At 32.8% G+C, this 13,926-nt stretch overlaps 1 protein-coding gene across 25 annotated transcripts in view; it reads right to left on the bottom strand.

The window, feature by feature from the left end:
- Positions 1 to 13,926, bottom strand: part of add1 (adducin 1 (alpha)) — a 78,444-nt gene that overhangs the window by 38,055 nt on the left and 26,463 nt on the right. For all 25 annotated transcript variants that reach the window (NM_001079958.1, XM_068215878.2, XM_073934682.1 and 22 more), the window contains 7 exon segments: positions 730 to 903; positions 2,524 to 2,622; positions 4,185 to 4,328; positions 6,253 to 6,402; positions 7,243 to 7,323; positions 7,419 to 7,570; positions 9,349 to 9,511. In NM_001079958.1, the coding sequence (NP_001073427.1) occupies positions 730 to 903; positions 2,524 to 2,622; positions 4,185 to 4,328; positions 6,253 to 6,402; positions 7,243 to 7,323; positions 7,419 to 7,570; positions 9,349 to 9,511 (963 nt within the window).

Here is a 13,926-nt window from a genome sequence, read left to right on the forward strand (position 1 = left end):
TAGAGGAGATAAATACTGGAATAAAAAAAGAACTATTTAACCTAAGGTTTACAATGCAAAGCCAATTAGAAATGATTGCTACAGCAGGTCTCATTTAATAAACAATCTTTATGCAAGCTAAAATACAAAATAAAGTCTTAAAAGTTGTAACAAACATTCAAGTAATAGAAAAATAATAAAAGATAACTGTTATTATAAATGTTTATCAGCTGTTATAATGGACTCTCTTTTCTCATTTGCGTGTTTCTCAGCAGCAGAATTCCTCATAGTTGATAAACTCAGAGTGCAGTGAATGGGAGAGTACAACAAATCCTCATTCTGCAATCATATTTGCTGAAATAGTAATAGAAAAACTCCATGATGTTGTGATCAAGACTTTCAGAAAGAGGAAAACAATAGTGCGAGACTGATTACAGCAGATAGAAGAGAGAATAATGTCAGATTGACTGTCCTGCCTTCATAGACGCTGCATTCCACACACCTCACACAAGTGGTCCTTCATTTTTTGTGATTTGATGCAAAGATGATATCATGAATTCATATTAATATTTATACCTTTAGCCATATTTTTCTTTAAAAATTTTAAGGATTTGCATTTGTGAAAAAGATTCATATAGTATAAGCTTGTTTACACATTTATTATAACTAAAGAAAAACAACAACAACACACAATGCAATATAAGCACAGGCTTCTTAGAAAGCATCAGCAGTGTTTGCTCACTGGCATACCAGATTATCCAGCATCCTCATCAGAGCCTCAAACTCCTGCTCCCCGATCTGCCACTTCGGGTGCGAGCTCGACCCGTCTCCTGCTGGCTCTAGGTGGCGAGGACGGGATTTATACTTGCTTGGGTCCAGCATAACCAGGTTATCAGGACCACCAGCACTGGCAAGAGTGCGGACCTGGAATTCAGACCAGAAAAAAACAAACATTAGAATTATCCCACTGAATTAACGAAGGCCTCTAAATGACCAAGATCTGTTGCACATACAGTTGAAGTTAGAATTATTAGCCCTCCTAAATAATTTTTTACCCCCAATTCCTGTTTAATGGAGAGCAGATTTCTTCAACACATTTCTAATCATAAAAGTTTTAATAACTTATTTCTCATAACTGATTTATTTTCTCTTTGCTATGATGACAGCACATAATATTTGACTAGATAATGTTCAAGATACTAATATTCAGCTTAAAGTGGAATTTAAAGGCGTAACTAGATTAATCAGGGTTAAGTTAGGGTAATTAGGCAAGTCATTGTATAACAGTGGTTTGTTCTGTAGACAATCCAAAACAGATTAAGGGGGCTAATAATATTGACCTTAAAATGATTAAAAAAATAAATAAAAACAGCTTTTATTCTAGCCAAAATAAAACAAATAAGACTTTCTCCAGAAGAAAAAATATTATAGGAAATACTGTGAAAAATTCCTGAATCTGTTCAACATCATTTGGGAAACATTTGAAAAAGAAAAACAAAACAAAAAAAAACAAAGGAGAGCAATTAATTTTGACTTCAAATGCATTGTACTACATGCCTTTCGATTTTTTAGGAGATATTTTAGGTCCTTTGAGACGTTATGCTTTTTAAGTGAATTGAACTGAATTAAGTGTCAAAAAGTGACTTTTTATGAACATTTTTAGTAGTGTTAAGTACTATACTGTCTGGGTTGGTGTTGTATAATACGCTAAATAACCTTGTAATAAACCACCAGTACATTTTCTGTTAATTCACACATTTATTTCTCCAGATATTTATTTATTATATAATATATAGTTTTTAAACTACTAAAACTTTAGCAATAATCACTTTGATGAAATGCACAGTTGGAATTGTATTAATAAAAGTAGATAAAGCAGAGAACAACATCACATAATACAATTCACAACTGTAAAATGACAGAAAAAAAAAGAAAATCATGAGATGTGGAATCTGTTAAGTAACATTTTTAGTGTATTAATTGGGCCATAAAAACACGAAGCACCACATAAACATGAGCCGGTGTCCGTTTCTGATGGTATGATAACCTTGAATAATAATATCATGGTTTCACATTATTGTAATTACTGCTCCAATATATGCTCTTTTTAAATGTCTGGGTACAAAACAACAACGTTTAACCATTAAACACAATATATTTTATGTGGAGAAACATTTATAATAGTTTGGAACAGTAAACATATCAGGCTAAATAATTAAAAAGAATCACTGACTTCTGCTGTTTCATTAGGTTCAAAAACACAGATTTATTTACAATTTAAAATGACATCTTTGGATATCTTTTCTGCTGGAGATACTGTTGTTTAAAAAAAAAAATCGTATATATACACCGTAGGAACGGTATAGCAGAAAACTTTTTTCGTTTTAAAACCTTGATTTTTCCAAACCGTGGTATACCTTGAAAATGGTCATCGTCCCATACCTAGCACCGCATTTCATACTCAAAAACACAAACGCATTAAGATCATCCAAAGATTTTTAGTTTTATTCAAGGCTTTATATGGCTAAATCAGTTTCACATTACCTGAATCTCGCAGGCTGTGACCAGGTTATGAATGTAGTAAAAAGCCTCTTCCACAGTTTCGCCAACAGACACCAGGCCGTGATTCCTTAAAATCAACACCTGAACACACAAACAAAAGATTTCAATTTACTTAAAAAAAAATAAAAATAAAACACAAACCCGAAGACAGAACTTCACACAGAAAGCAAAGCCCTTTAATCAGTGCTTATATTTGACCAATTCCAGAACTGCAGGTACATTTTAAAGCCTTTTCCATTCATTTTCTTTACAGGGTTGACATTTTGCATCATTTTGCGCTTTAGCTCCAGATGCTAACTTCAAATGTGACGCCATCTAAAACTCGATTTTACGCATTTTCATTATATTACTGTTTTAAAAAGTTGACATACAGTTAATCTACTAATGGTGAATCCTAAACATTTTGCACAAATAAATGACAAGAGAATAACAACGTCTCAATGACTTCCCGAGTTTCCCGCCAAAGGAATCGACATCACATGCTCTAACACTCAGCGCTTTACAGATTGCTCTGTCTCTTTATAACCAATGTAACAGAATTGAACAAAACACAGAAACAAGACAAAAAAACTTATATTTTTAAAACTGAAATTACAAATAATACAGAAAATAGATGTTTCATGCAATTTTGTATTTAACTCAGTAGAGTAAATGCACAAAGCATGATTATACATAATTATTTGATGATAAGCTGAATGTATAATACAGTCAAAAAGAGGTGTAGTGTGAGTCTTTACGTTAATATTTTCAGCACAAAATGTTTCTAAATACATAAACAGTCCCAATTTCTGTAATACTCGTTTCTCGTTTCCAGTCCAAATATGTAAAATCTCAACTCAAGAAGCCTTTTCTAGAGGAGCAAAGAATATTATCTTGTTTTCAGATGATGTTAAGAGTTTTTGCTTAAAACATGCTACAAGCATCCACCAACAAGGTACACTGCAAAAAAGGCTTTTCTTACTTAAATTTTTTTGTCTGGTTTTTAGTTCAAATATCTAAAAATTCCTAAATCAAGAAGAATTTTCTAGACAAGCAAAACACATTGTCTTGTTTTGAGAAATAATATGCTAATATTAAGTGAGTTTTTCCTTAAAACAAGCAAAATAATCTGCCAATGGGGTTAGCAAAATAATCTTACGTAAAAAAAAAAAAAAAACAAGATTATTTTGCTGACCCCATTGGCAGATTATTTTGCTTATTTTTTTATTTATTTATTTATTTTTTAGGGAAAACTCACTTAATATTGGCATATTATTTCTCAAAACAAGACAATATGTTTTGCTTGTCTAGAAAATGCTTCTTGATATAAGAAAAATTAGATATTTAGACTAAAAACAAGACGAAAAAAAGCTAAGCAAGAAAACCGTTTTTTGCAGTGTAAGCAAAAACAAGATTATTTTTCTTGTTTTAAGGAAAAACTCACTTCATTTTGACTTATTATTTCTGAAAACAAGTTAATATTCTTTGCTCATCCAGTGCAAATTCTTCTTGATTTAAGAATTTTTAGATATTTGGACTATTATCAAGACACAAACTGTAAATAAGAAAAGCATTTTTGCAGTGTGTGGTTCAAATGTCACAATAGCTTTATCTTTGGAGACGCCGAAAAAACCCATAATTCTAGAATCACTCATGTTTGGTACCTTGCTCTTGGGACCCAGGTTCTTCTGTATGAGCACGTTCTCCTCCTCGTCCACCAGTATACCATGGTAATCATGGTACGCCACCTCTCCCAGTGACAGAGCCTCAGGTGAAATAGGCAGCAGACCACACTTCATAGCAGACACCTGCAGATCAATGATTTTAATGATTACCATGGAGCTGTATAACAATTTATCACAACATATTACAGCAAAATAAGCAGATTTCACATTATTGCTCTCATTCCATCAACTTTAAGTAACTTTGTTGGCAACACTTTTAAATAATGGTCCATTAGTTAACATATTTTCTAACATGGACAAACAATTAGTTACACATTAATAATGTTATTCAATAATCGCATTAGTTGATGTTAAATGAGTTAAAAAACATTAGTTCAACTCACAGTGTATAAACCGTGTTAACAAGCACAACTTATGCATCAGTAAATGTTAAACTCATTCATTCATTTTCTTTTCAGCTTAGTCCCTTTATTAATCTTGGATCGCCACAGCGGTATGAACTGCCAACTTATCCAGCACAATTTTATGCAGCGGATGCCCTTCCAGCCGCAACCCATCTCTGGGAAACATCCACACACGCTCATTCACACTCATGCACTACGGACAATTTAGCCTACCCAATTCTCCTGTACCGCATGTTTTTGGACTGTGGGGGAAACCGGAGCACCCGGAGGAAACCCACGGGAACGCAGGGAGAACATGCAAACTCCACACAGAAACGCCAACTGAGCCGAGGCTCGAACCAGCAACCTTCTTGCTGTGAGGCGACAGCACTACCTACTGCACCACTGTGTCGCCTTAAACGTTAAAGTATGATTAATAAATTCTTTACAACAGGAGTGTCAAACTCAATTCCTGGAGGGCCACAGCTCTGCAGAGTTTAGTTCCAGCCCAGCTTCAACACACCTATCTGTAGGTATCAAACAAGACTAAAGCACTCAATTAGGGTTGGAACTAAACTGCGCAGCGCTGTGGCCCTGCAGGAACTGAGTTTGACACCCGTGTTTTACAAGAATATTGATACTAATACATTAACTGTTGGACCACTATTCTAAAGCACAGGTGTCAAACTCAGGTCCTGGAGGGCTAAAGAACTGCGCAGTTTAGCTTTAACCCTAATTAAACACACATGATCAAACTAATTGAGTCCTTCAGGCTTGTTTGAAACCTACTAGTAAGTGTATTAAAGTAGGGTTGGAACTAAACTCTGCATGGCTGCGGCCCTCCAGGGTTTGACACCCCTGTTCTAAAGTGTTACCACATGGTTTTATTGCAAGATTTTATATTTCATGATTTAATTTGGTCTTCTATCACATTGAGGTGCATTTCAAGTCTCATTTTATTTAAGTAAACCTGAATAAATAAATCCATAAACAAATATATTTGCACTTTGGAATTTATTTATTTAAAGTTTTATTTATTCATTTAATATTTTAATCAATTGTTTTTTAATAGTTAAGTAATAAATTTCTTGAATAAACATTTTTCAAAATTTAAGTTTTTTTTTATTCATTTTATTCATGAATTTAAAATGTACGCAAGCTTAAGGTGGAAGTGAATGAGTCAGTCATGATTACATTATTTTGTAAAGTTATTTAAACTTTAATGAAACTTTAATGAATTTAAACAAACTCGATTAATGAAACCATTTAGCAGAAAATGGCGTGTTTTACAACAGATTTTTAAGCTAGAGCGCAACCATCTTGAAATATGGCTGTCTGACGCCACGGGGTTGGTTCCGTTCCCTTAGCTGAACAAATACAGTGGAAGTAAAGGACTGAACACGGAGACTGGAAAGCCTAATTTAACCCAATGAATGAAGTTGCGGGTTTGCAAACACAAGCATCAGATGTATGTATAATATAATATAATATAATATAATATAATATAATATAATATAATATAATATAATATAATATAATATAATTTTTTCCCTTTTAAATTCCCGATTGCTTCAATTCAACTCCATTGCAGTTGTTTCATACAGATAAAGCAGCTGAATAAACTGTTTAATTGTAAGAGTGTGAAGTCATCAACCAGCTCATACCGCAGCGCCAGCGGGTGTGTGAATATGCACAATGCATTTGACATCAGGCCGGGCAGCGTAGATGGCGGAGTGGAGGGTGAATCCAGCCTGATTTACACCCAGATTAGTGCTGCCTCTGTCCACAATCTCCCCCTGCAGATTAATCTTCACCTGCGCACACAAACAGCAATGCTTACACACACAAACACACCGTCCAACAGTAAACACTGAATGGAAACTTTAAAGCTGAAAACCTCCAAAAATGTTCAAAAGACTTTTTTTGAAGTTAAACATTAGTTGATTTAGATTTCTAAAAACTAAATAGATTAATAAATAAATAAGTAAATAAAAACAAGTTAGTAAAAAAGCAATTGTTTGAAGAAATTAAACACAAAAAAAACCTTCTAGGAATGACAACTATTTTAAATGTTTTTTTAATTTTAACTCTTTTTATTATAATAAAAATTACCTAATGCATGAATGCATAGAAAAGAGTTTGTTGCAACTAGAAATATAATAAATAATAAAAATTAACTGAAATCCATTTAAAAATGCATTGAATATGTTATTACTTTAGGTATTAAATTAAGTAAAATGAAAAAAATCTACAGGTTTTTTATGTATAAAAATAATAAAGGTCTGAATAAAATGACAAATATTTAAAGGTAAAACGAAAATGTAAAATTTACACAAAGTACTGAAATATCACATTCATAAATACTACAAATAACAAATTAATCTCCCAAATAAACCATTTTAATTTATGCTCATTTAATGCAAAGTATTGATAAATACTGTAGACACACATTAAAGATGTCCAGCTCTTTACTTTTTGACTATTATTATTTTCTACATGAATAATTTTCCTACAGAATTAAAATTGTATTAAAATTACAATAAACAAAAAACAATTAAAATAAATTAAATAATAATAATAATATTAATACATCTAAAAATAAAATAATAATGAAAAAATAAAATCAGTCATCACTGAAAACAAGGCATGGTTACCAGACTCGAGGCAGTGACTTCACTGTACAGGAGCCCAAAAGGGACAATCAGAAAACGCTCCTGTTCAGAGTTCAGCCGGACCTGAGATTACAGAAAAACAGGTTTAGCTGAAATCTCTACATACTGTATAACATGTCCTGCTAAATAGTGCATATGTGATGTTCATACACACTCACAGTCAGGTGGTTGTAGATGAGCTGAGACCAGCCGAAAAGATCCGCCAGACGGTAAAAAGCAGCGAGTTTACAGCGCAGGAGCTTCTCCCCTTTCTCATAAGCGATGGAGTCTGAACCTCTCAGATCATTCACTGGAGTCACCATCCCCAAACCTACACATACACACACAGACACAAACACACACACACGTCTGTGAGACAATTCTACATAAAATACACTTGCAATGCCCTCCAAAAAACTAAAGCTCTCGTTTAATTTCACAAAACAAATGCTCTGGTGGTTATTATTAGTAGTAGTATTAGTATCATTACCAATAATATCAATAAAAAATGCTATCATTGTTTACTATTTTATGCATAGCCTTTCAAAAAAACAAAGCTCTTGTTTAATTTCACTGAAGCTCATGTAGTTATCTTTATTATTATTATTATTATTATTATTATTATTATTGTTTAAAATAAAATCATTGCTTAACATTTTATTAAATCAATTTTCTTTTATAATCATCTGAAAAACCTTTAACGTTCAAAAACAAAACAGTAAGATTACTTCTTATTCTACTGTAATAAAGAAATTGTTAAATCAAGTCTCATGTAAATTCTGTTTTGTCCTTAATACTACAAGTTATGTCTTCTCGATGATACAAATTAGTGTACAAGTACACTAAAGCAGAGAATGTTGTTTGCTGGTCTTACAGCTGCAAAAAAGACAATCTTACAAAATTGGTTTACTCCACACATGTGTGCAAAAAAATTTGGATTCATAGCCTCCTTAAAATAGTGACTTTGTGAAGCTACAAAAGCACAAATTAATAAGGCTAGACCTATTTTATACTATCTAAAGGAATGACCATGTAAAGGTTTTTTTTTTCTTTTTTCTCGAATGTAAATCTTTCAGATTGAAAATTGTTGATACGTCTGTTGCTCCCCCTTCCATGTTCGGTTGTTTAAATGTCTTTTTGTTTTGTTGATCTAGTCAATAAAACGTTGATCACCAAAAAAAATCAAGAAATTGTTAAATCAAGAAAATAATAATATATAATACATGCTTTCAGTTATTTGCCAAGGCAAAATTTTTAACGTTCAGAATTTTGCATTTTCTATTTTTTTTAGTTTAAATAAAGCGTTAAAACAAAAACAAAAATTTAAGAAAAAAATATATATTTATATAAACAATTATTACAATGGCAAACACAACAAAACTATTGACTGAAATCTGATTAAAAATAATAATGGATGAAATTTTTAAATTTTTAAATAACTAATAACTTAACGTCATACATATGATGCAAGCATTTTCTGAAAGAAAAACACAACAAAATGACTGATAAATGACAAAATTGGACTGATGCAGTTTTAGTGGGGTTTATGCACACAGACTTTTAATTTCAGCCAGTCAGCCTCAGCACTGTTGGTGAACCGTCTTTCCATTATAAAAGTGCCACTTTTAAGGTCTGATTTCTTCAAAAATAATTGATCTTCAAAGCCTGATAGATATACGATATAAAGTGGGCCTCAAACCGGATATGAATCATTGCATTGAATTACATTTCCCCAAGCTACATCTTTAAAATATGAGTTTATTTTCCCCCAGTATTTTTAATGGAGTTTCTGCGCTCGTCTACTGATCCTGACAGCGCTAGTGGTTACATGGTCTTTCATCTCATTTTATGCTGGAACAACTTAATGGATGCTTTAATTTATTTAACTGAATGTATTTAATTACATTATAACATCAATGCTGAATAAGGAAGCTTATAAAATTGGAAATGGCCACATTGAGCTTTCGCCGGAGGTTTATCATTGGCTGAAGAACACTAGCTGTGCATGTAGTTACAAGAACTTTGTTTCTTTTAAGCTGCTTTGACACAATCTAGACTGTAAACATGCTATAGAAACAAAGAAGAGTTGAATTAAAGAAACAGACTCACTCATGTTGAGGGCCGCCATTCCTCCCTGTGGGGCCGCGGGGTACATGGTGGGAACGCTGGTGGTCATGAAGTCGGCGATCTGCTGCAGGGCAAGCAAACTGGTGGGAGTTTTGCCTTTCTTCATCTGATCCTGGATCAGAGACTCCAGCTCATCACAGAAAGCCTGCAAACGCACAAAAACACATGATATGCATACAGTTGAAGTCATAATTATTCGCTCTTCTGTGAATTTATTTTATTTTTCTAATATTTAATATTTCTCAAATGATGTTCAACAGAGTAAAGAATGTTTCACAGTATTTCCTTTAACACTTTTAAACTTCAGCATTGTTGTTCTGATAAACAAGATTGTTTGCTGAGCATGTTTCTTAAATATCTGCAAACACATTATGGTATTTTAATGCTTTAGAAGAGTCAAACACTTGCATACAGCACCTTTAAATTAATATAATTGATAACTCGATGTAAAACAAATATGCTTGAGAAAAGCATGTATACAGCAGCACTGGAGAGAGGGAAAGATCATGACACAGCATGTGCTGTCAAGAGCTCTGAATAATGGATTAGTTTGATAACAAGAGCATCAAACACTTTCTCTAGAGCAGAGTATGGAGTATGAAGACAACCATCACAACAGTTACTTTCTCATCATCAAACATTAAATACAACAGAAAGCATCAGATCTCAATGCTCAGCATATATGAGAACACCTCTCCACCACAGATCTTGCTTTTAAACTAGTATTTTCTACAGGATGCTTATAATAATTTATGTGTGAATACACAATAGATTGAGTCAGTACCAACAATTAATCTAAAACAAACTAAATCACATAAAGATCACAGAACAAAAATTTGTATACACCTAAAATGATGGCTGAGAAATAATAAGTAATTTTAATAAACAGGAAAAATCAAGAGAAACAAACTAAATTTAGTAGTTTATCATTTTATTTGCAATAATTAGTTTGAACTGAAATTAGGGATGTTCATTATAATTGAATAACTGAAAGGGTGCGTTTTTAACCGATTAATGGTATCAGTTAAACGAAAAAAAAAATATATATACACACACACACACACACACACATATATACACACACACATATTTTATACTATTATATACGCACGCACGCACGCACATACACACACAGGTTTTTTTTTTTTTATTTAGATTGGATTAATCTTTTAATCTAGATTAAAATGGCTCATTTGAATTCTGCCGAAGGCATTGAGAATATGTGTGCTACCCAAATAATCAAAAAGTCTTTGAGAACGGGTTTCTCAAGCCATGTGGCGCAGTAGACCAGGGGCTCATCTCCTGTTTCCAAAATGCATCACAAACTGCTGGAGAAACTGTTCTACTGTGATAATTGGTGATGAAAATAAATGATGTTCAATAAGATGTGCTTTAGTGTTTACTAACTGTTTATTCAGTTAAAGTTGAATGTTGAACTGTAGGCCTACATAACCTCCAAACAGCCATTATTGATTATCTTAATCTGACTAAAGTCATAACGGAACTAAACAGAAATGGAATTTAGATGTGTGGAGTCTGCAGATATTAGTCGCATTATTGAAGACATATTTTTAGACAATATCCACACGCGGCTGTCAGTAAAGGACCACACACACACACTTACACACACACGAAACGCGTAATTTTTTTTTAAAGTCAGAATTATTAGCCCCCCTTTGAATTTTTTTTCTTTTTTTAAATATTTCCCAATGATGTTTAACAGAGCAAGGAAATTTTCACAGTATGTCTGATAATATTTTTTCTTCTGGAGAAAGTCTTATTTGTTTTGTTTCAGCTAAAATAAAAGCAGTTTTTTATATATATTTTTTTAAACCTACTTTAAAGTCAAAATTATTTGCTATATAATTTTTTCAATAGTCTCCAGAACAAACCATCGTTATTCAATGACTTGCCTAATTATCCTAACCTGCCTAGTTAACCACTCCTAGTTAACTAATGGCACTTTAAGCTGTATAGAAGTGTATTTAGAAAAATTTCTAGTAAAATATTATGTGCTGTCATTATGGCAAAGATGAAAGAAATCAGTTATTAGATACTAGTTATTAATACTGTTTAGTGATTTCTTTTTGAACTTAAATAAAGATATTTTAAGGAAAGCTGAAAACCTACAATCACTGACTTCTATAATAAAAACAAATATTATTGAAGTCAATGGTTACAGGTCATCCTCAAAATATATTTTTTGTGTTCAACAAGAAAGAAACGCACAAACATTTAAAACAAGGGAGGGTATATAATGATCATTTATTTTAAATCATTTTATATATTATTAAAGCAGGACATTTACCAAATGTCTTCATGGAACATGATCTTCTAATATTCTAATGATTTTTGGCATTAAAAAAATAATATTTTTTAGACTCAAACAGTATATTTTTGGCAATTCCTAAAAACATAGCTGAGCAACTTTTGTTTCTGGTTTTCACATTTGTCAATTTTATGTGGTATTTGGACCAAAAAGTATGAAAATCAATGGAAAATTGCAGTGAATGAACATCAGCTGCCTTTTCCACATCTTCCTCAAGTCCTGGCCGTATAAATACCCTCTTTATTCTTAAGGGATTTTCTGCTTGCATACACAGGATCTCCTCTGTATTCATGCACACATGCAGAAAGACATATGATAGCTGGATATAATGAGACATCCGTCACGAGGGGTTTACTGAGAGCCGAACTAATGTCTGAATAACACCAGCACATTAAGAATTCATATGTAAAAACAGATTTTTTTTCCAATGTCGCCTCACAACAAGAAGGTCACTGGTTCGAGTCCCGGTTGGGTCAGTAGGCATTTCTGCCTGTAGTTTGCATGCCCTACCTGTGTTGGTGTGGGTTTGCCTCCGGGTGCTCCGGTTTCCCCCACAGTCCAAACACATGCGCTATAGGGGAATTGATGAACTAAATTAACCGTAGTGTACGAGTGTTCAATTCAATTCATGCTTATTTATATGGCACTTTTCACAATGTAGATTGTGTCAAAGCAGCCTAACATAGTTCTAGTAAACTCCAGATTTCAGAGTTGAGGTTTAGTTTAGTTCAGTGTGGTTTAAATTTCACTGCTAAAGGTTCAAACAAAGTAGAGCGAATCCACCGAAGCGCAGCTGCACAAGTCCCGATCCAAGCAAGCGTGGTGACAGTGGCGAGGAAAAAAAAAAACATCATCGATTGACGAAGTGAAGAGAGACCTCGAGAAAAACCTCGAGAGAGACTAGGCTGTGAAGTGTGTGTGAATGTGAGAGTGTATGGGTGTTTCCCAGTACTGGGTTGCAGCTAAAAGAGCATCCGCTGAGTAAAACATATGCTGGAATAGTTGGCGGTTCTTTCCGCTGTAGCGATCCGTGATAAATAAGGGACCAAGCAAAGGGAAAATGAATGAAAGTTTTAGGTTTTGTATGGAGCAGTACAATTGCACAAAAACTTGATATATGAAAATTATTAAAACTGCAGATTTTTTTTACTCATTTTAAGAAATTATGTTTTTAAAATTGTGTATTGAAGAGTAAAAATGGAAGAAATATTTCTGAAAATATTAAAACTTTGGTTTTCTGCATTTCCAAATGAACTTCGAGATTTATAATCCAAAGACTGTTTAAGTCTTTAAGAATTAAGACTGTAAAAATTATTGCGCTGCTCTTTTTCTTAATTTGACTGGGTTGATCACACATTTTTATTTAAATCTTTAACACAGATTGGCATGTCAAACCAACCTACCACTTGCTAATAATCCAACAGAACATGTGCCCATATGGCCAGTTTAATTTCTTTATCTTTAGAGTTGAACAAATGAGTGCCTCAGGGATCGGTTCTAGGACATATATTATTTTGTATTTAATAACTTGATTAATATTTCCCAGAGATGGGTTGTAGTTGGAAGGGCATCCACTGTGCAAAATATATGCTAGATAAGTTGGTGGTTCATTCTGCTGTGGCGACCCCAGATTAAAAAAGGGGCTAAGCTGAAAAAAAATAAAATAAATCAATGAATGAACTTGATTAATAACGTGTGCGACAACCTTTCAAATAAAAATCACATGATGGGTTTTGCTTCTTAAAAAGCACAAAACATTAAGTTGTTACTGTGGTCAAAAGTGTTTTACAAATATTTATTTGAGAATTTTAGAGAGATTTTTGGGGATATTTTCAAATATATCAGAAGGGTGTTGACTGATTAATTAGAAAGGAGATCATAAATGTATATTAAATGTAAAATACAGCAATTTTGTTCCTTAGTAATATGGAAATTCATGTTTGACAGGTCAAATTAAAATGCAATACACATATAGATTTAAATTCTAAGTTATTCGACCTCCTGTGAATTTTTTTGTCTTTGTCAAATAATTCCCAAATTATGTTTATCAGAGCAAGGAATTTTCCACAGTATTTCTTATAATATTTTTTCTTCAGGAGAAAGTCTTATGTTTTATTTTAGCTAAAATAAAAGCAGTTTTAAACCTTTTTTTAAGCCATTTTAAGGTCAATATTATTAGCCCCCTTAAGCAATATTAGTTTTGAATGGTCTCTGAACAAACCACTGTTATA

This window comes from Danio rerio, chromosome 21 (assembly GCF_049306965.1).
Source record: "Danio rerio strain Tuebingen ecotype United States chromosome 21, GRCz12tu, whole genome shotgun sequence".
NCBI lineage: Eukaryota > Metazoa > Chordata > Actinopteri > Cypriniformes > Danionidae > Danio > Danio rerio.